General features: G+C 60.5%; 1 protein-coding gene, 1 non-coding gene and 1 pseudogene across 2 annotated transcripts, besides 3 other annotated features; all 3 read left to right on the top strand.

Moving 5' to 3' along the window:
* Positions 1–13,795: a sequence feature (areas not merged during assembly with more than two copies in the genome that could not be assigned to a particular haplotype).
* Positions 832–902, top strand: Tc00.1047053509903.20. The gene has a single exon (XR_008255628.1). It is a non-coding gene; the product is annotated as a C/D small nucleolar RNA (snoRNA), TB8C3C3 (small nucleolar RNA).
* Tc00.1047053509903.10 lies at positions 1,497–11,747 on the top strand (annotated as a pseudogene).
* Positions 6,279–6,329: a microsatellite.
* Positions 12,189–12,310: a mobile genetic element.
* Positions 12,461–13,795, top strand: Tc00.1047053509903.5 (retrotransposon hot spot (RHS) protein, putative; the record flags this gene model as incomplete). The annotated part of the gene is made up of 1 exon (XM_802564.1): positions 12,461–13,795. A coding segment is annotated over one exon (1,335 nt), but the record flags the coding sequence as incomplete, so codon positions are not given.

Below are 13,795 nucleotides of genomic sequence, written 5' to 3'. Positions count from 1 at the left end.
GAAGGGAGGATGACAGGACCAGTCCCCTTCTGTGTCCTTCCCTGTGTCGTTGGTAGTACGTACTGAGAGCATAATTTGAGCTAGCGCGGGATGGAACGTTTATGCCGCTTTTCGTGTGCTACTCAATCGTCGTCGTTGCGCGCTGTCGTCACGGTGCGTTGTGGTGCGGTGTCGTTAGATGAGGGAAGGGTGCGATGCCACGGCTGCTGCGCACCACAACCATTTATTGTCTCTGCACCGGGATTGTTTTGTTGTTTTTTTGCTTCACGATGGATTTGTTGGAGGAGCTTTGGTTTTGGTGGCTGCTTCACGACGCTTTGCCTTGTGTGTCGGTTGCGGTTTTTCCGCGTGATGCTAAAGCGTTTGATGGGGTGCTTACCCTTCTTTTTGAGTCCAGCAGTCAGCCTTGTTTGGTCATGGCGGCAGCAGTGGGACTCCGCGGCTGCGTACTTGTCGCACGTGTCGCCTCTCCCGCTGTTGCTCCCTTGCTGTGTTGGTGGGGGAGTGGGCGGGTGACGGCGTCGGTGGAGTGGCGTCCCGGTGGGAGAGGGAAGGCACTGACCGCTGCTGAATGCGACAGTCTTTGCTGCAGGTGACCTGACGGGATGACGTCACCGGTGTCACAGTTAACCGAGATGGATGAGGGCCGCACTGCGTCTCCCCTCCATTTCCCACTCTCCTGCAGACTGACGAACTGCAGGGCAGTGGCGTGATTACAAACCGGTCATCTATGAGCAAACAGGCCGCACAATTGACGTGGACTCTTTTCCCCCGTATCTGAGTGCCGCCGTACTTCTTTATTCGTCCTTCTTGTGTGTGTGTTGTGCGCGTATGGTGCCGCCCCTTGTTGTGCAATGCCGACCCACGTGAGCGAGAAAAGACGCTTTGACTGCTGGCAACTGGCGAATCCTCCACCCCTTTTCCGCGTCAACACTTTATTCTTTTACGCGCTCGATGGCTGTCGGTTGCGACGCCGCCATGCGGGTCTGTCTCGGCTCCTGTGTGTCTTTCACGGCATCGGGACTGCTCTGTGATGCAGCCATTCGGCAACAGGAGCGGTGCCAATGGTCATGTGTCTTTTTGCTGAAATAGCGCCACTCTGAATGGTGGCTGTGTGGGGCTGCGTGGGCGGTGGGAGGGCGAGGGTGTCACTGGCGTGTTTGCGTCTGCACTTTTTTGTGTCGCTGGCTGTGCATTGGTGGGGACTGTCTGTGACCGGATGCCTCTTCGTGCCAATTTCTTTATTTGCTGTTGTCTCTGCTTTCTTCTCCTCTGATTGTGCAGTTAGAGATACTTTGGCTTGATCAGCACAACTATCGTTTCAAGGTGTTAGGGATTAATTGCTGTATTAGGACTAGTAGTGGGATATCGATTTATCGGAATTGTGTCGCTGGATTCGCGATCTGTAGAAAGGGATTTGCTAGGCAGGAGGTGCGGTCGACGGTGCGAGTGCGACACACCACGGCAGCCCTGTTGATATCTGATTGGGTCGGTGGATGCGGTCTGCGGTGGGTGCGTGTCCGCGCAGCCGGCACCGTGTGCGGCGCAGGGCCATTACGGCTGTGCGTGTGGTGCTGTTTTTGGTGTTGATGCTGGTTGCTGCGGCGGTGTGGATGCCCGCAGTGCGTGCGGTGGTGTTGCGACTGCGGGGCGGCACGGTGGACAGAGCCATCACGGTTGGCCGCGCCGTGGACACGGTGCTGATGGACGGCGTGTCCATCACGAACGGCGTGGCTGTGGTGTTCGACGTGCCGGCGATGCTTCCCGGCGTGCTGCGCATCGAACTGAGGAACTGCGTGTGCGACGGCGGTGCGCAGATCTACGTGCAGGGCTACAGCGGTGAGCCGGCGAGTGACCGGAGCCTGGAGGTGAGCGTGAGCGGGCTGTCCGGGAGCTACTGCTCGCTTGTGTTTGTGCACAACCTGCCGGCACACACGAACGTGACGGTCCGTGACTCGACGATTGTGACGCCGGGAACGATGCGCTACTCCCAGCTGAGCGGGCTGACGGACGCTGTGGCGTCGCCTCTTGTGCTGCACGCGACGTCGCTGTTGCAGACGCAGCTGCGTGTGAGCAACACTGTGCTGAGGTCGTCGCAGGCGGGCGGGTCGGCGGTGTACGCGATGCATGTGGCGTTCTCGTCGCGCCTCAGTCTGCGGAGCCACTCGGTGTTCTCCGTGACGAACGTGTCGGTTGTGAGCAGCGGCGGTGGCATTGTGCTTGGCGAGCGCCTCGCGGTGCTTGATTCGGTGCTGCGCTTCGTGCGCGTCGAGGGGTCAGTTGCGTCGTCAATGGTGCGCTGCGACGGTGGGACGATCGATGCCGGCGGGTGGCTGGACCTGCACGACGTGTGGGCGGTGGGCGAGGCGTCGTCTGTGGCGTTGCTGTCGGGTGTGACGCTGAGCGGCGGCGCCGTGTCGATTGCGCGCTGCGCTGCCACTGGCGCGACGCTTGTCTCCGGGCCGACGATCACGAGCGGCGCCGTGTCGGTGCAGTGCAACCGTGCCGGCGGCCGGGTGCTGCAGAGCAGCGTCGACTACCGCATGGCCGGCCTGCCCTCCGTGAGCGTGGTGCCGTGCGATGGCTGTGCGGCCGCGCTGGCGTGCTTCGATGGACTGACGGCGTCGTTCTCCGAGTGCGCGTGCAGCTGCCGTGCCGGCGGTGTGGGCGAGGCGTGCCTGCCGTTCGACGTGCCGCTTGCGAGCGCTGGCGGTGGTGGCGATACCGCGGAGGGCTGCGTGAGTGGCGTGACGCTGACTGAGCCGGTGACGGTTGGCGGTGGGCGTGCAACGGCGTGCTTCGACTCGGTGGTGCTCAGCGGGCCGATCACTGTGGCGGTGGACCTGCGCTCGATGGACGTGTTTGCTGACGCGCTGAACGTGACGCTGCGCCACTGCGTGCTTGCAGGCGGGTCGCAGCTGCGGATTGGCGGCCTCAGCGAGAGCACGGCGCGCCTGATGCCCCACGCTTTCGTCAACATGACGAATGTGACGTCGCTGGAGGGCACGATCGTGCTGCATGGCGCGATGCCGCCGCACTCGAGTGTGTTGCTGGCGAACTCAACGCTGCGCGCGACGGTTGGCGGGTCGCAGTACGTGCCGACGACCCGTGGCCACGAGGGATCCCGGTACGGCCCCGCGCTTGTCCTGGACGGCGTCCGGCTTCTGTCGACGCGGTTTGTCATGACGCGGTCGATGCTGGCGTGTGGCGGGGGCTCGTGCGCTGCTATCGTCGTGGAGCGCGGCCTCGGCGTGAACCTGTCCAGCGCCTTCTACATGGACAACTGCGCTGTCGTGTCGCAGATGCACGTGATTTACACTCTTTCGTCGGACTTGCGTGTGAGCGGCGGCTCGGTGTTCTCCATACAGAACAGCTCGTGGAGTGCGCCGAGCATCGAATACTACGAAGGTGCTTGTATGTTTGGGGACGTTGTGGTGGATGGCGGCAGCGTGCTGCAGATTGTGTCCAGCACTTTCCGTCTTGGCTTCGCCATGCTCACTGCAAACACGCTGACTGTGACTGGCGGCAGCTGGCTGGTGCACCGCAACAACGAGTTCCGCACCGCCTACGTTGTTTACGTGGTCAGCGGGAACGGCGTGGCGTTCCGCGATCGGAGTGTGTGGTCGATACTACACAACAGTTTTACGTACGGCTCGTACTCGTCGACCATTGCACACATGACAAGCAACTGGTTACCACCATCCGACTCTCGCCCGATCATCTACGGCATGTGCAACGAGATAAGGGGCTCTCCTGTGACGGATTACCGAGAAGGGCTCAACATTGGAGCACCCGTGACGGTGTTGGACTGTGGTGCGTGCACTGTGGACGCCGTGTGCTTCGATGCGAGGACGAGCAGCATCAGCGGCTGTGAGTGTGTGTGTGCTGCTGGCGGCTACGGTGACACGTGTCTGCCAGCTGCGGTTCCGGACGGCCTTGGGCCGCTCCCGCTGCCCGACGCGGACAACACGGAGGTCCGCTGCGTGCACGGTGGCAGCATCAGCTCCGTGGACGTTCCTGATCCCGGTGTGCGTGGTCTGTGCTTTGTCAACGTGACCTTCACTGCCGCGATCGTGCTGGAACTGTCACATTTTGAGGTACCGCAGCAGACACTCAACATCACAATGCTGCATTGCGTCCTTATGGACCTGTCGATCAAGGGGAGTGGTGTGCGAGTGCACGTGAACGTGACTTCTTCGATGCTGGATTCTGGTGATTTGGAGTTTAGGGGTGATTTTGGAGCGAGCTCCCAGATACTGGTGGCGGGTAGTAAACTTTTTACGATGTCGTCTTACGCCATTTTATTTTTGAATTTTTTTTTGGGGTGAACTCGACGCTGCTGCTACTCGACAAATACATCGAGGGGAACTGTTACGCGGTCTATTTTCCCAATGCTGCTGTTGTTGATGGTGGCGGGATCATTATAAAGGGAAACACGCTGAGGGTAGCGGGGGAGGATCGCGGTATGGAATCAGCCGTTTGCGTTTACGCCGTTGCTTTGAAGAATGGCGGCTACTTTGACGTTGAGAACAACACGATGAGCGCAGTCAATGGCATTTTTTTTTTGGGTTTTGGCCACCGTGAGCTCCGCGGGGCTGCTGAGAGTGGCGGACTGCGAATTTTTTGAAAGCACGGATGTTTTTGAATCTGCGCTGGTGTATTTGTCTGGCTCGGTGACACTTGAGGGCGGTGCGCAGTGTCGTGTGGAGGGCAACAGCGTGAGTGCAGCTTCAATACTAAGTATATCGCTTTCCAAGCAAAAAATGAGGCTGTCGGGCAGCGGCACCACTGTGGCGCTTGCAAACAACCGTCAGGTGGACTCGAGGGTTTCCTTTGCCAATATTTTCCCATCGAACATTGTCGTGACGTCGTCCGCGCGGTTTGTGGTTGGGTGCAACCTTCAGGGTAATGAGGAGGTGTCGTACAACCATTATTTTCCGGAGGGCGTGGTGGTGTTCAGGTGTGGCACGTGCAACGACGATGCGGCGTGCTACATGCCCGGGACGGAGTTGGTGGACCGCGGCTCGTGCTCGTGCAGCTGCAAGGACGGATGGCATGGCGCGTCGTGTCTTCCCTTCGAGGTGCCCGACGCGGTTTTGCTTCCCTTGCCGGAGAGAGCCGTCGACGGCGACACGAGTTGCGTGGTGAACCAGACGGTGACGAAACTTACGCTGAACATGTGGAAGACACACCACTGCTACGTGGGTGTGACATTCAGCGGCGTGGATGCTGCGCTGACGTTTTCCTTCAACAGTATGCCGCTGCATCTCCCCATCAACATCACGTTCACTGGGTGCGCGTTCCGTGGCGGTGCCGTGCTGCAGTTTGTTGGGGGTGCTGGTGCGGCCGAGTCATCCGGCGTCCTGATCCGCGTGAGCCAGACGGTGATGCGGTCCTCCGTCGTTATTTTTGCACTCACCCTCCCGCTGCGCTGCGACATCGCCGTCACGGAGGTTGATGCGGTGCAGTCCTCCGCGGTCCATTTGCCGGACACGGTGAGCAAGACGCTGAGCGTATTGCTGCTGAGGAACGTCGTGTTGACTGCGTCCTCGCTGTTGGTCAGCAACGTCAAGACGCATGCAACGAAGCGTGATGCGTTTGGTTTGTACTCGACCGGGACGCTGACGCTGGTGGGTGGCAGCTCGCTGTACGTGCGGTACTGCAGTATTGATGGATACACACACCTGTTGTACGTGTACAGGCTCAGTGTCCGCGATCACTCTGTTTTTGCGCTGCTCAACAATACGATGGCCTCCGGGAAAAGCTTCCTGCATCAGCAACGCGGATTCAGCGTGTCGGAACACAGCGTGTTGCGCGTGGTGAGGAACAGCGGTTCCGTCTCATACGCCATCTTTGCAGACGACTCGTGGACCGTTCAGCAGTCAAGCTGGCTGGATTGGCGTGACAACGACGTGGGATTGGGTGCGATGTTCCACGAGTCCGAATCCACTTCTTTTACCATTGACAGCAGCAGTGTGGTGACGCTGACTGGCTGCAAGATGGGCTCGACGGGGTTGTCGAGGCCTCTGCTATCGCAGGCTGACGCCGGCTACCGGTTCGTTGCTGGGTGCCTGACGGTTGCGGGACGTGTGGTGACGACGGCGGAAGAACTGGAGCTGAACGGTATTATCAACGTGACGACGGTTGCCGCTTGCGGGGAGTGCACGAAGGACGGCGACTGCTTTGCTCCGCTGACGACGGCGGTCGTTGACTGCAGGTGCCGGTGCGCTGCTGGAGGGCACGGCGATGTGTGTGTCCCGGCGCCTGTGCCTGCTGGCCCGCCGCCACCGCCACCGCCGCCAGTGCCGCCCACACCGCTGCCACCGCCGGTTGGTGAGTGCATCAGCGACATGGTGCACCCCGAGGTTGCGCAGGCTGTGGGCGGCGGGCTGTCGTGGCTGTGCTACCGCAACTTGACGTTCAGCGGGGGCGGCATGAGCCTGACGGTGCTGATTGGGGCGATGACGGGCGACGTGGCGAACGTTATATTCGATGGATGCACGTGGAGGGATGGTGCCGTGCTCTTGCTGTTGGGCAACGCGTACGCCGCTGTGGGGGCGCTGAACATCGTCGTCACCGGTAGCACGTTCTATGACGCGCTGCTTAGCCCGGAGGGTGTGTTTCCGCCGCACACGAACATCACGATCAGCGGTAACCGCTTCACGGTCACGAGGCTGATCCCTCGGACGGGTTTGGACCTTGACAGCCCTTCGTGTGTTGCGATGAATGGACTGGCGATCAGCAACGACTCCGCGGCGGTGCTCAGTGGCAATGTGTTTCAGAGTGTGGCGGCATCGTCAAACGCCATTCGCGTTGTTGAATCCTTGCTGAGCGTGTCGTGGCACTCCGTGTTTGCGGTGATGGGCAACGCGTTTCATATGGATGGCGGAGACAGTACGCTGATTAATCTTGAGGGGTCTAGCCAATCCTCATCGCTGAGTGTACTGAACAACTCTGCCGTGGTGATCCGAGGCAACTTTGTGTCGAGGCCGGTGAAGTACTTCATGCACATTTTGTCGGCCTTAATTGTGGAGTCCCAATCATCGGTCGTGTTTCGAGGCAACGAGATGCGGGGAAGCTTGGCTGTGTTTTATTCAAGCTACTTCTCCAACATCTACTACCACTCCTGGCTGCAGTTGAGCGGCAACCTCTGCCGCGTATCCCCATCGGAAGCCTTTGTATACATACACTACACGGTGAATCTCCGCGACTCCACGGTGTCTGTGTCCGGCAACCAGTTAATGTCCAGCACGGGCGCGCCGACAGTACTGCGGATACCCAAAAGGTCCAGCGATCTCACAAACGGAGCGATTGTGGCCGCGTGCAACACTGTGAACGGCGAGGAGGAGGCGGAATACGCCATCCCGTCCGTGTACAACGCCACCATCCTGACCTGCAGCGACCCATGCACCCTCGCGGCGTCGTGCTTCCCCGCGTACACGACGACGACCTCGAGTGATGGCTGCGCCTGCACGTGCGCGGAGGGCGGCTATGGCGATGCGTGCCTGCCCGTTGCTGTCCCCGAGCCACCGAGCACTGACGGCGCCGACTTGTGCGTGCGGGAAGTGCGTGTGGAGGTGGAGGTGAACGCCGGTTTCGGGACGTCGGTGACGTGCTACGTTGGTGTGACCTTTGCGGCGGACGTCGTGGTGGACGTGGAGTCGATGTCAGGGAGCGTGCGCAACGTGACGCTGTCGAACTGCACGCTTGTGCGCGGAGCGAGCCTGTACGTTGTTGGGTGGCGGTCCGACCCGCCTGCTGGCGAGCGCGTCGATGTGTTGATCAGTGGGCTTGAGTCGCGCTCTGGCGGCGGCGTGCTGGTGGCGAACCGATTTCCGCCGGGCTCGCGCGTCACCGTGGTGGACTCGGTGCTGATTGCGGAGAGGCGTGTTGCGTACCGCGGCGCCTACGGCCTTGGCGACGCCTCCGCGTGTCTCGTGCTGCACAGCGTGAATCTGACTGGGAGTGTGCTGACCATTGCGCGCACGCATGTGGCGGCTGTGTTCCGCGGCGCTGTTGGCGTGTTGTTGGTTGGCGGCGTGGCGCTGTCGTCGCGCGGTGCGCTGTACGTGGACGGGCTGTCGGTACAGACGGCGCTGGGGCTGTGCGTGTCGGTGGAGGGCGGTGTTGCGGCCAGCGGCGGCTCCGTGTTGGCGTTTGTTGACAGCGACTTCCTGCTGTGCAAGCACGCGGTGTCTGTGCGTGGGACTGTGAGCGTGTCGGGCTCTGCTGTGGCGCTTGTGCGGAGCGAATTTGTGTCGACGGAGGACTACGCGGTGGCGTTTTATTCGACGGTGGGCCTGGCCGACGGGTCGATGCTGCTGGCGAAGGACAACGTGCACGACGGCGTCTCGAGGGAGATGCTCTACGCCGCTGGCGCCGTGACCGCTGCTGGGAGCACGCTGAGCTTTGTGCGCAACCGAGCGCTGCTGCCACGGATGCTGTCGCTGAGCCTGTCGCTTGCGGCTGGGGCGCATGTGAGGGTGGCGTGCAACGACGCTGGTGGGCGTGTCCTTTCGACGGCGGCGGAGTACGCAGCGGCTGGTTTTGGCGACGCCGGGAGCATCGACGTTGCTGGGTGCGACGTCTGCGACAGGGACACGCACTGCTACGCGCCCCGGACTGCGTCTGCGAGCATGAATAACGGTGTGTGCGTGTGCGCGTGCGACAGCGGCGGGTACGGCGAGGCGTGCATGCCTGTGGGAGCTCTCGCACTGCCGCCCGCTGTGGGCACTGCGTCGAGTGTGTTCGTCCGCGAGGGCGTGACGGTGCGGTCGGTGTTCGTTGTGCCCGCCGGTGCGAGCGAGGTGACGCTGCGCCACGTTGTGCTGGACGGCGTGAGTCCTGTGCTCTACGTGCCGTGGATGGCGCGGGACGGCGTGCGGATCGTTGTGCAGAACGTTTCGCTGCTGAACGGTGCCGTGCTTTACGTGATGGGCGGTGAAGGCTTGCGCGGTGCGGGAGCGGCGGGGAGCGACGAGGGCGGACCGGTGGAGCTGTCGGTGTGCGATGTGGAGGCGCTGAACGGTGCGCTTGTGCTGACCGGCACGTTCCCCGCGGGGTCTGTGCTGACGGTGACTGACTCCCTGCTGGTTGCCGCGAGGTCGACGCCGCTTGTGTATCTTCCCGGCTCGCGGTCCTCGCCGTACGCACCGGTGCTGGTGCTGTCGGGCCTGCGGCTCGTGCGGTCCGTGCTGGTTGTGTCCGGCGTGGCCCTCGTGACCGTGATGACTGGTGGGCGGACGGTGGTGATGGACGGCGCTGTGCTGGAGCTTGTCGGTGGCGGTGTCGCGCTGGACGCGGCTGTGCTCGGTGGCGAGTATGCGTTGTACGCGAGTGCGCGCGTGGTTGCGTCTGGGGGCGCTGTGCTGCGCGTGTCGGGGAGCCAGGTGTACGCCGCGCACGGGTTGGTGTTTGGCAGCGGGGTGGAGGATAACGCGTCCGCCGTCGTAGTGAACGACAACGCCGGTGCGCTGACGGATGGCGCGCTGCTGGAGCTGCGGGGGTCGGCGTCGTTTGCGTCCGGGTCGTGGCTGTCGGTGCGCGGCAACAGCATCAGCGGCAGGCTTCTGTCTGTGCCGTCGTACCCGCGGAGTGCGGAGCTTGTGCAGAGCACGCTGACGCTCCACGGGAACGCTGGCAGCGGGCTTGTCGTGATGGACGGCACCGTTGCGCTCGTGGGCGCCGGCCGGAAGTTTGTCGTGGGGTGCCTGACGCTCGACGGGCAGGCGCTGCAGCCGATGGACTACGGGTCCGCCGGCATCATCGGGGAATTCCGCCCCGTGGCGTGTGGCGTGTGCGACGCCGACGTGTGCTGCTTTGCAGCTGCTACGAGGGCGATGTCTGCGTCGTGCGTCTGCCGCTGTGCTGAGGGCGGGTACGGGTGCGACTGCCTGCCGGTGTACCTGCCGCACGTGGACGGGTGCAACCATACGCCCGGCATGCCGCTGCTGAGTCGCACGGCGACGCTGACGGAAACGCATAGCCTGACACCAACGTGGACACCGACACCGAGCCTGAGCACGCCGCACTACAGTTCGACGCAGCACGGGCCGACGGAGACCCTGCAGGTGACGGAGACGGTGGCGCTGCCGCCCACGCGGACCCCGACGGCGTCGGTGAGCAGCACGCTGTGGTGGAGCGACGTGGCGTGCCCGACGCTCGCTGTGACGACGACGGCGGCTGGTGGCAGTCTGACGCAGAACGAGATCCGCGGCGGTGGGAGCGCCGTCCCGACGCGGCTGATGGTGGCGCTGCCGCCGCCGTTTCGGTGGGCACGCGACCCGCAGCTTGGCACGCACCTGAGCTTTGTGCCTGTGTCGACGGCGCAGCCGAGTGGGTTCGGTGGTCCGTGGGGAGCGATGCTGCGCAACGCGACGTGGGTGCGCAACGCGACGAATCCTTTCACCGTCCTGGAGCTGGCTGTGCCCGTGCACCGCGGTTACTTCATTGCTGCCGATGAGACGATAGTCATTCGCTGCGACGCTGCGGCGGTGTCTGGCGGCTGCAAGGGTGTGCTGCTTGGGTCCTTCACGATCAGGTCCGCCATGCTGCCCGCCGCTGCCAGCGCCCTCTCGGCGATCACCGGCGTTGTTGCGGGTGCGGCGGCTGTTGCGGTGGTGGTGACCGGCGGGCTGGGCTCCGTCCTGGAGATGCAGGCGCTCGGCGTGTTTGCGAGGATGCCATGCGCCTTGGCGCAGGAGCGTGCGAGCACCGTTGCGCTGCCGTACTTCCTGTCGGTGTTCGCTGCCCTTGATCCGCTGTGGATGGTGGTGGGCAACGCGCTGCTCGCCGCTGTGTTCGGGTGCGTGCACTGCGGTGTGACGGCGGCCTTCCAGCGGTGGCGCGGCGTGGACGCTGCGAGTGCGTGGGCTGCGATGCGCTTCCCGAGCCTGACGTACGTCGTGGCGCACGCGATGCACCTCGGCATCTTCTTTGGCTCGGTGCTCGCACTTGCGATGCCCGACGCCCGCGTGCAGCACCGCGTGATTGGTGTTGTTGGCGTGCTGTACGGAGTGGCGTTCCCTGCCGGCGTGTGCTACTTGATTGCCCGCCACGTGGGCGCGAGCTTCACGAGGTACTGGCAGTTTTTGAGGAAGCCGCTGCACGAGCGCCTGCTTTACCCCGTCGGGTATTGGCACCCCGCGGCGCAGCAGCGGATGTACGGCGGCATGCTGACGAACATGAGAGGCAGCCACGTGTACTGGTGCGTGTTCCAGCTGTCGGTGCTGTGTGTGGTGTGCCTGATTGCGGCTGTGCACCCGCCCGTGGGAGGCTGCCACGTCCAGTACTTCTGCATGGCGGCTGTGCTGCTTGCGGGTGCGGGCGTGGTTGCCTTCACGAACATGATGCGCTCGGCCTTCCTGACGGTGCTGTGCGTGGTGAGCGCGGCCAACCATCTTGCGCCGAGCGACGGCGGTGCGAGGGCGTACGCGGCGATCGTGCTGCTGCTGACGACTGTGGTGCTTGCGGTCACTGTGTACGGCGTCGTTGTGTGGTACGTGGAGGACCGCCACTGGCAGGAGCTGCGCGAGCCGCGGCGTGGAGGGCTGGAGGCGCTGCTGCGCGATGACGAGGAGAGCGACGAGGAGACGCGGAAGCAGTACGACATGGCGTCATCGTCGTATGCCTTAGGCACCACCGCTGCGTTGTCGTACCGACCACCCGCACCGCCGTTGCAATCTGTGACCGGTGACACCCGCTCAGACGCCCTGAGCCTGTTCGACGGTGCATCCATTGCGAGCTGAATAATTGATCACGTCCTCCTGGACAGGTGAGTATGGTTCGCTGGACGAAAGAATTATCGCAGTTTTTTTTTTTTTTTAGGTGGAAGGGCTCCGACCACAACAGTACCGGTACGCGGCGAGAAGGCACAACGCACCTTGCAGATGCGGCATGACGTAGACGCTTCTGGCGAGTATCTTTTTTCTTTCCATTATTCATAGATTGATTGGGTGATTGCTTCATTGCTTTTATTTTATTTTACCGATTATCGACGACAACGGATTATCGAGCTTATCACGCTAGCCCAGGGCGGATGCGTAACGTGTGTGTGTGTGCGTGTGTTTTACGCTCTTCGCTGCAGCACCGAATATGGGGGCTGGTGGTCTCTATTTCATATCTGTACTTAGTAATGAGGACGTGTTCTGCGATGGTGGCTGTTGTGCGTATCATAGAATATATACATATATATATATAGTATCAGGAGAAAACATGTGGTAAATTAACTTCTTATGTGTTGCCCCTTTTCCTATGTTGTCTGGTTTCTTTACATAAATTCAGGATCCAGCCAGCGGTCAAGAAGATTATTCGAGCTCAATATTTACTCTACCCTGTGTGGATGACTGAATTGTTGTGGCTCTCTTTCATGTATGTGCATTTTTTTATCCCTCTCATACCTTTCTTTGGGTGGTTAGTGTTCAGCTTTAACTCAATCCAACTAAGAAAACAAGGAGAAACAATGTCTGGAAGGCCCGAGGAAGGACTTTACGATAATGAGGAAATTCAAGCGCCTACTGTCCCGCAGGGAGATCGTCAGAGGAGAGCGAGGTCGGAATTTGAGGGTGACACAGATCACTCCTCTGCGACTCGCAGAAGATTGGAGGAAGCGCGGCGACCACAGTGGACCATGGGTAGCACCGTAAAGGAAATCCTGCTGGAGGGAAGCACTAACAGGGCCAACATGAAGCTGAACGATTTCCTTCGGAGCAAATTGGGCGATGAGTGGGTTGTGGAAAGAAATGGGAACGTCATTATGGAGGCGTTTGTTCAGGAGCCGGATGCTTACGTGCAAGACCAGCGGCTTCTTAGAATTATTTTTAATTTAACAGAGTACCAAGAGATGGAAAGGGAGTTGGATGAGATGAAAATTCTATTGGAGGCCATTACTAAGCTTCACCACGAGGGTGTGGACTCTCTCGAGCAATGGAGGGACTATGAAGGAAAGGATACGGTCACTCCTGTTGCAAGGAGAAATCTAAACAGAGTTCTCACTCAGGTACTGAGAGAAGAACGCCGTGAGGCGGAAGAAAGGGCGAGATGGGACCAGCAACAAATAATATTTAACTTATTTGCTAAGATCGAAGATTTGTTGTTTGGAGGAAGAGTCCGCGTCAATGACATAAAGCTGAACGATTTTCTTACGCTGAGATTTGGCGGAAAGGGCATTGCGGCTACCAATCGGGATGTTTCGCTGGAGGATTTTTTTAAGGATCCCACGAGGTATATCCGCGATGCAGGAGTATTGGGCGAAATACAGACAACAGGTGCTTATGCGAGGATGGAGAAGACTGTAAGGGAGGAAATGGGTTTGGAAGAAGTTGTACGCAGGCTTAGCGAGAAAGGTGTCAACAATCTACTTCGGTGGTCAAAAGCTGCTGAGGAGGTAAAAGCAGGTGTTTGCGAAAACGCTAAAAACTCATTGGATGCAGCCCTTCAGGAAGCGAGAAACCGAATGACGACGATTGAAGCGATGAAACTGGAGGGATACTACGAGTCTGTGTACAATGCGAGTTGGCACCATGTTAAGGAAGTTCCTGGTGCTGAGGGGACGGGAATGGAGGTGAAGAAGGGGAAACCGGAACAGTCATGGACGTACAACGAAGTTGGCGACACTCTCGAAAAGGATGACGGTGTGCAGCAATCCGGTGCAGCACCTCTCAGGCTAATGGTGCTCACCTCGGACAATGGATGGCCGTACTCGTGGAAACGGGGGCTGAATGAACGTATTCATGACTGCTACGTGAACTGTGAGGTGGAGCGAGTGTGGCAGATCGTCAAAAAGGATCTAAGCGAA

The sequence above is a fragment of the Trypanosoma cruzi genome, genomic scaffold (genome assembly GCF_000209065.1).
Source record: "Trypanosoma cruzi strain CL Brener 1047053516519 genomic scaffold, whole genome shotgun sequence".
Classification (NCBI taxonomy): Eukaryota; Euglenozoa; class Kinetoplastea; order Trypanosomatida; family Trypanosomatidae; genus Trypanosoma; species Trypanosoma cruzi.
The sequence above is the reverse complement of the archived record's forward strand: the minus strand, read 5'-3'. Positions and strand labels throughout refer to the sequence as shown.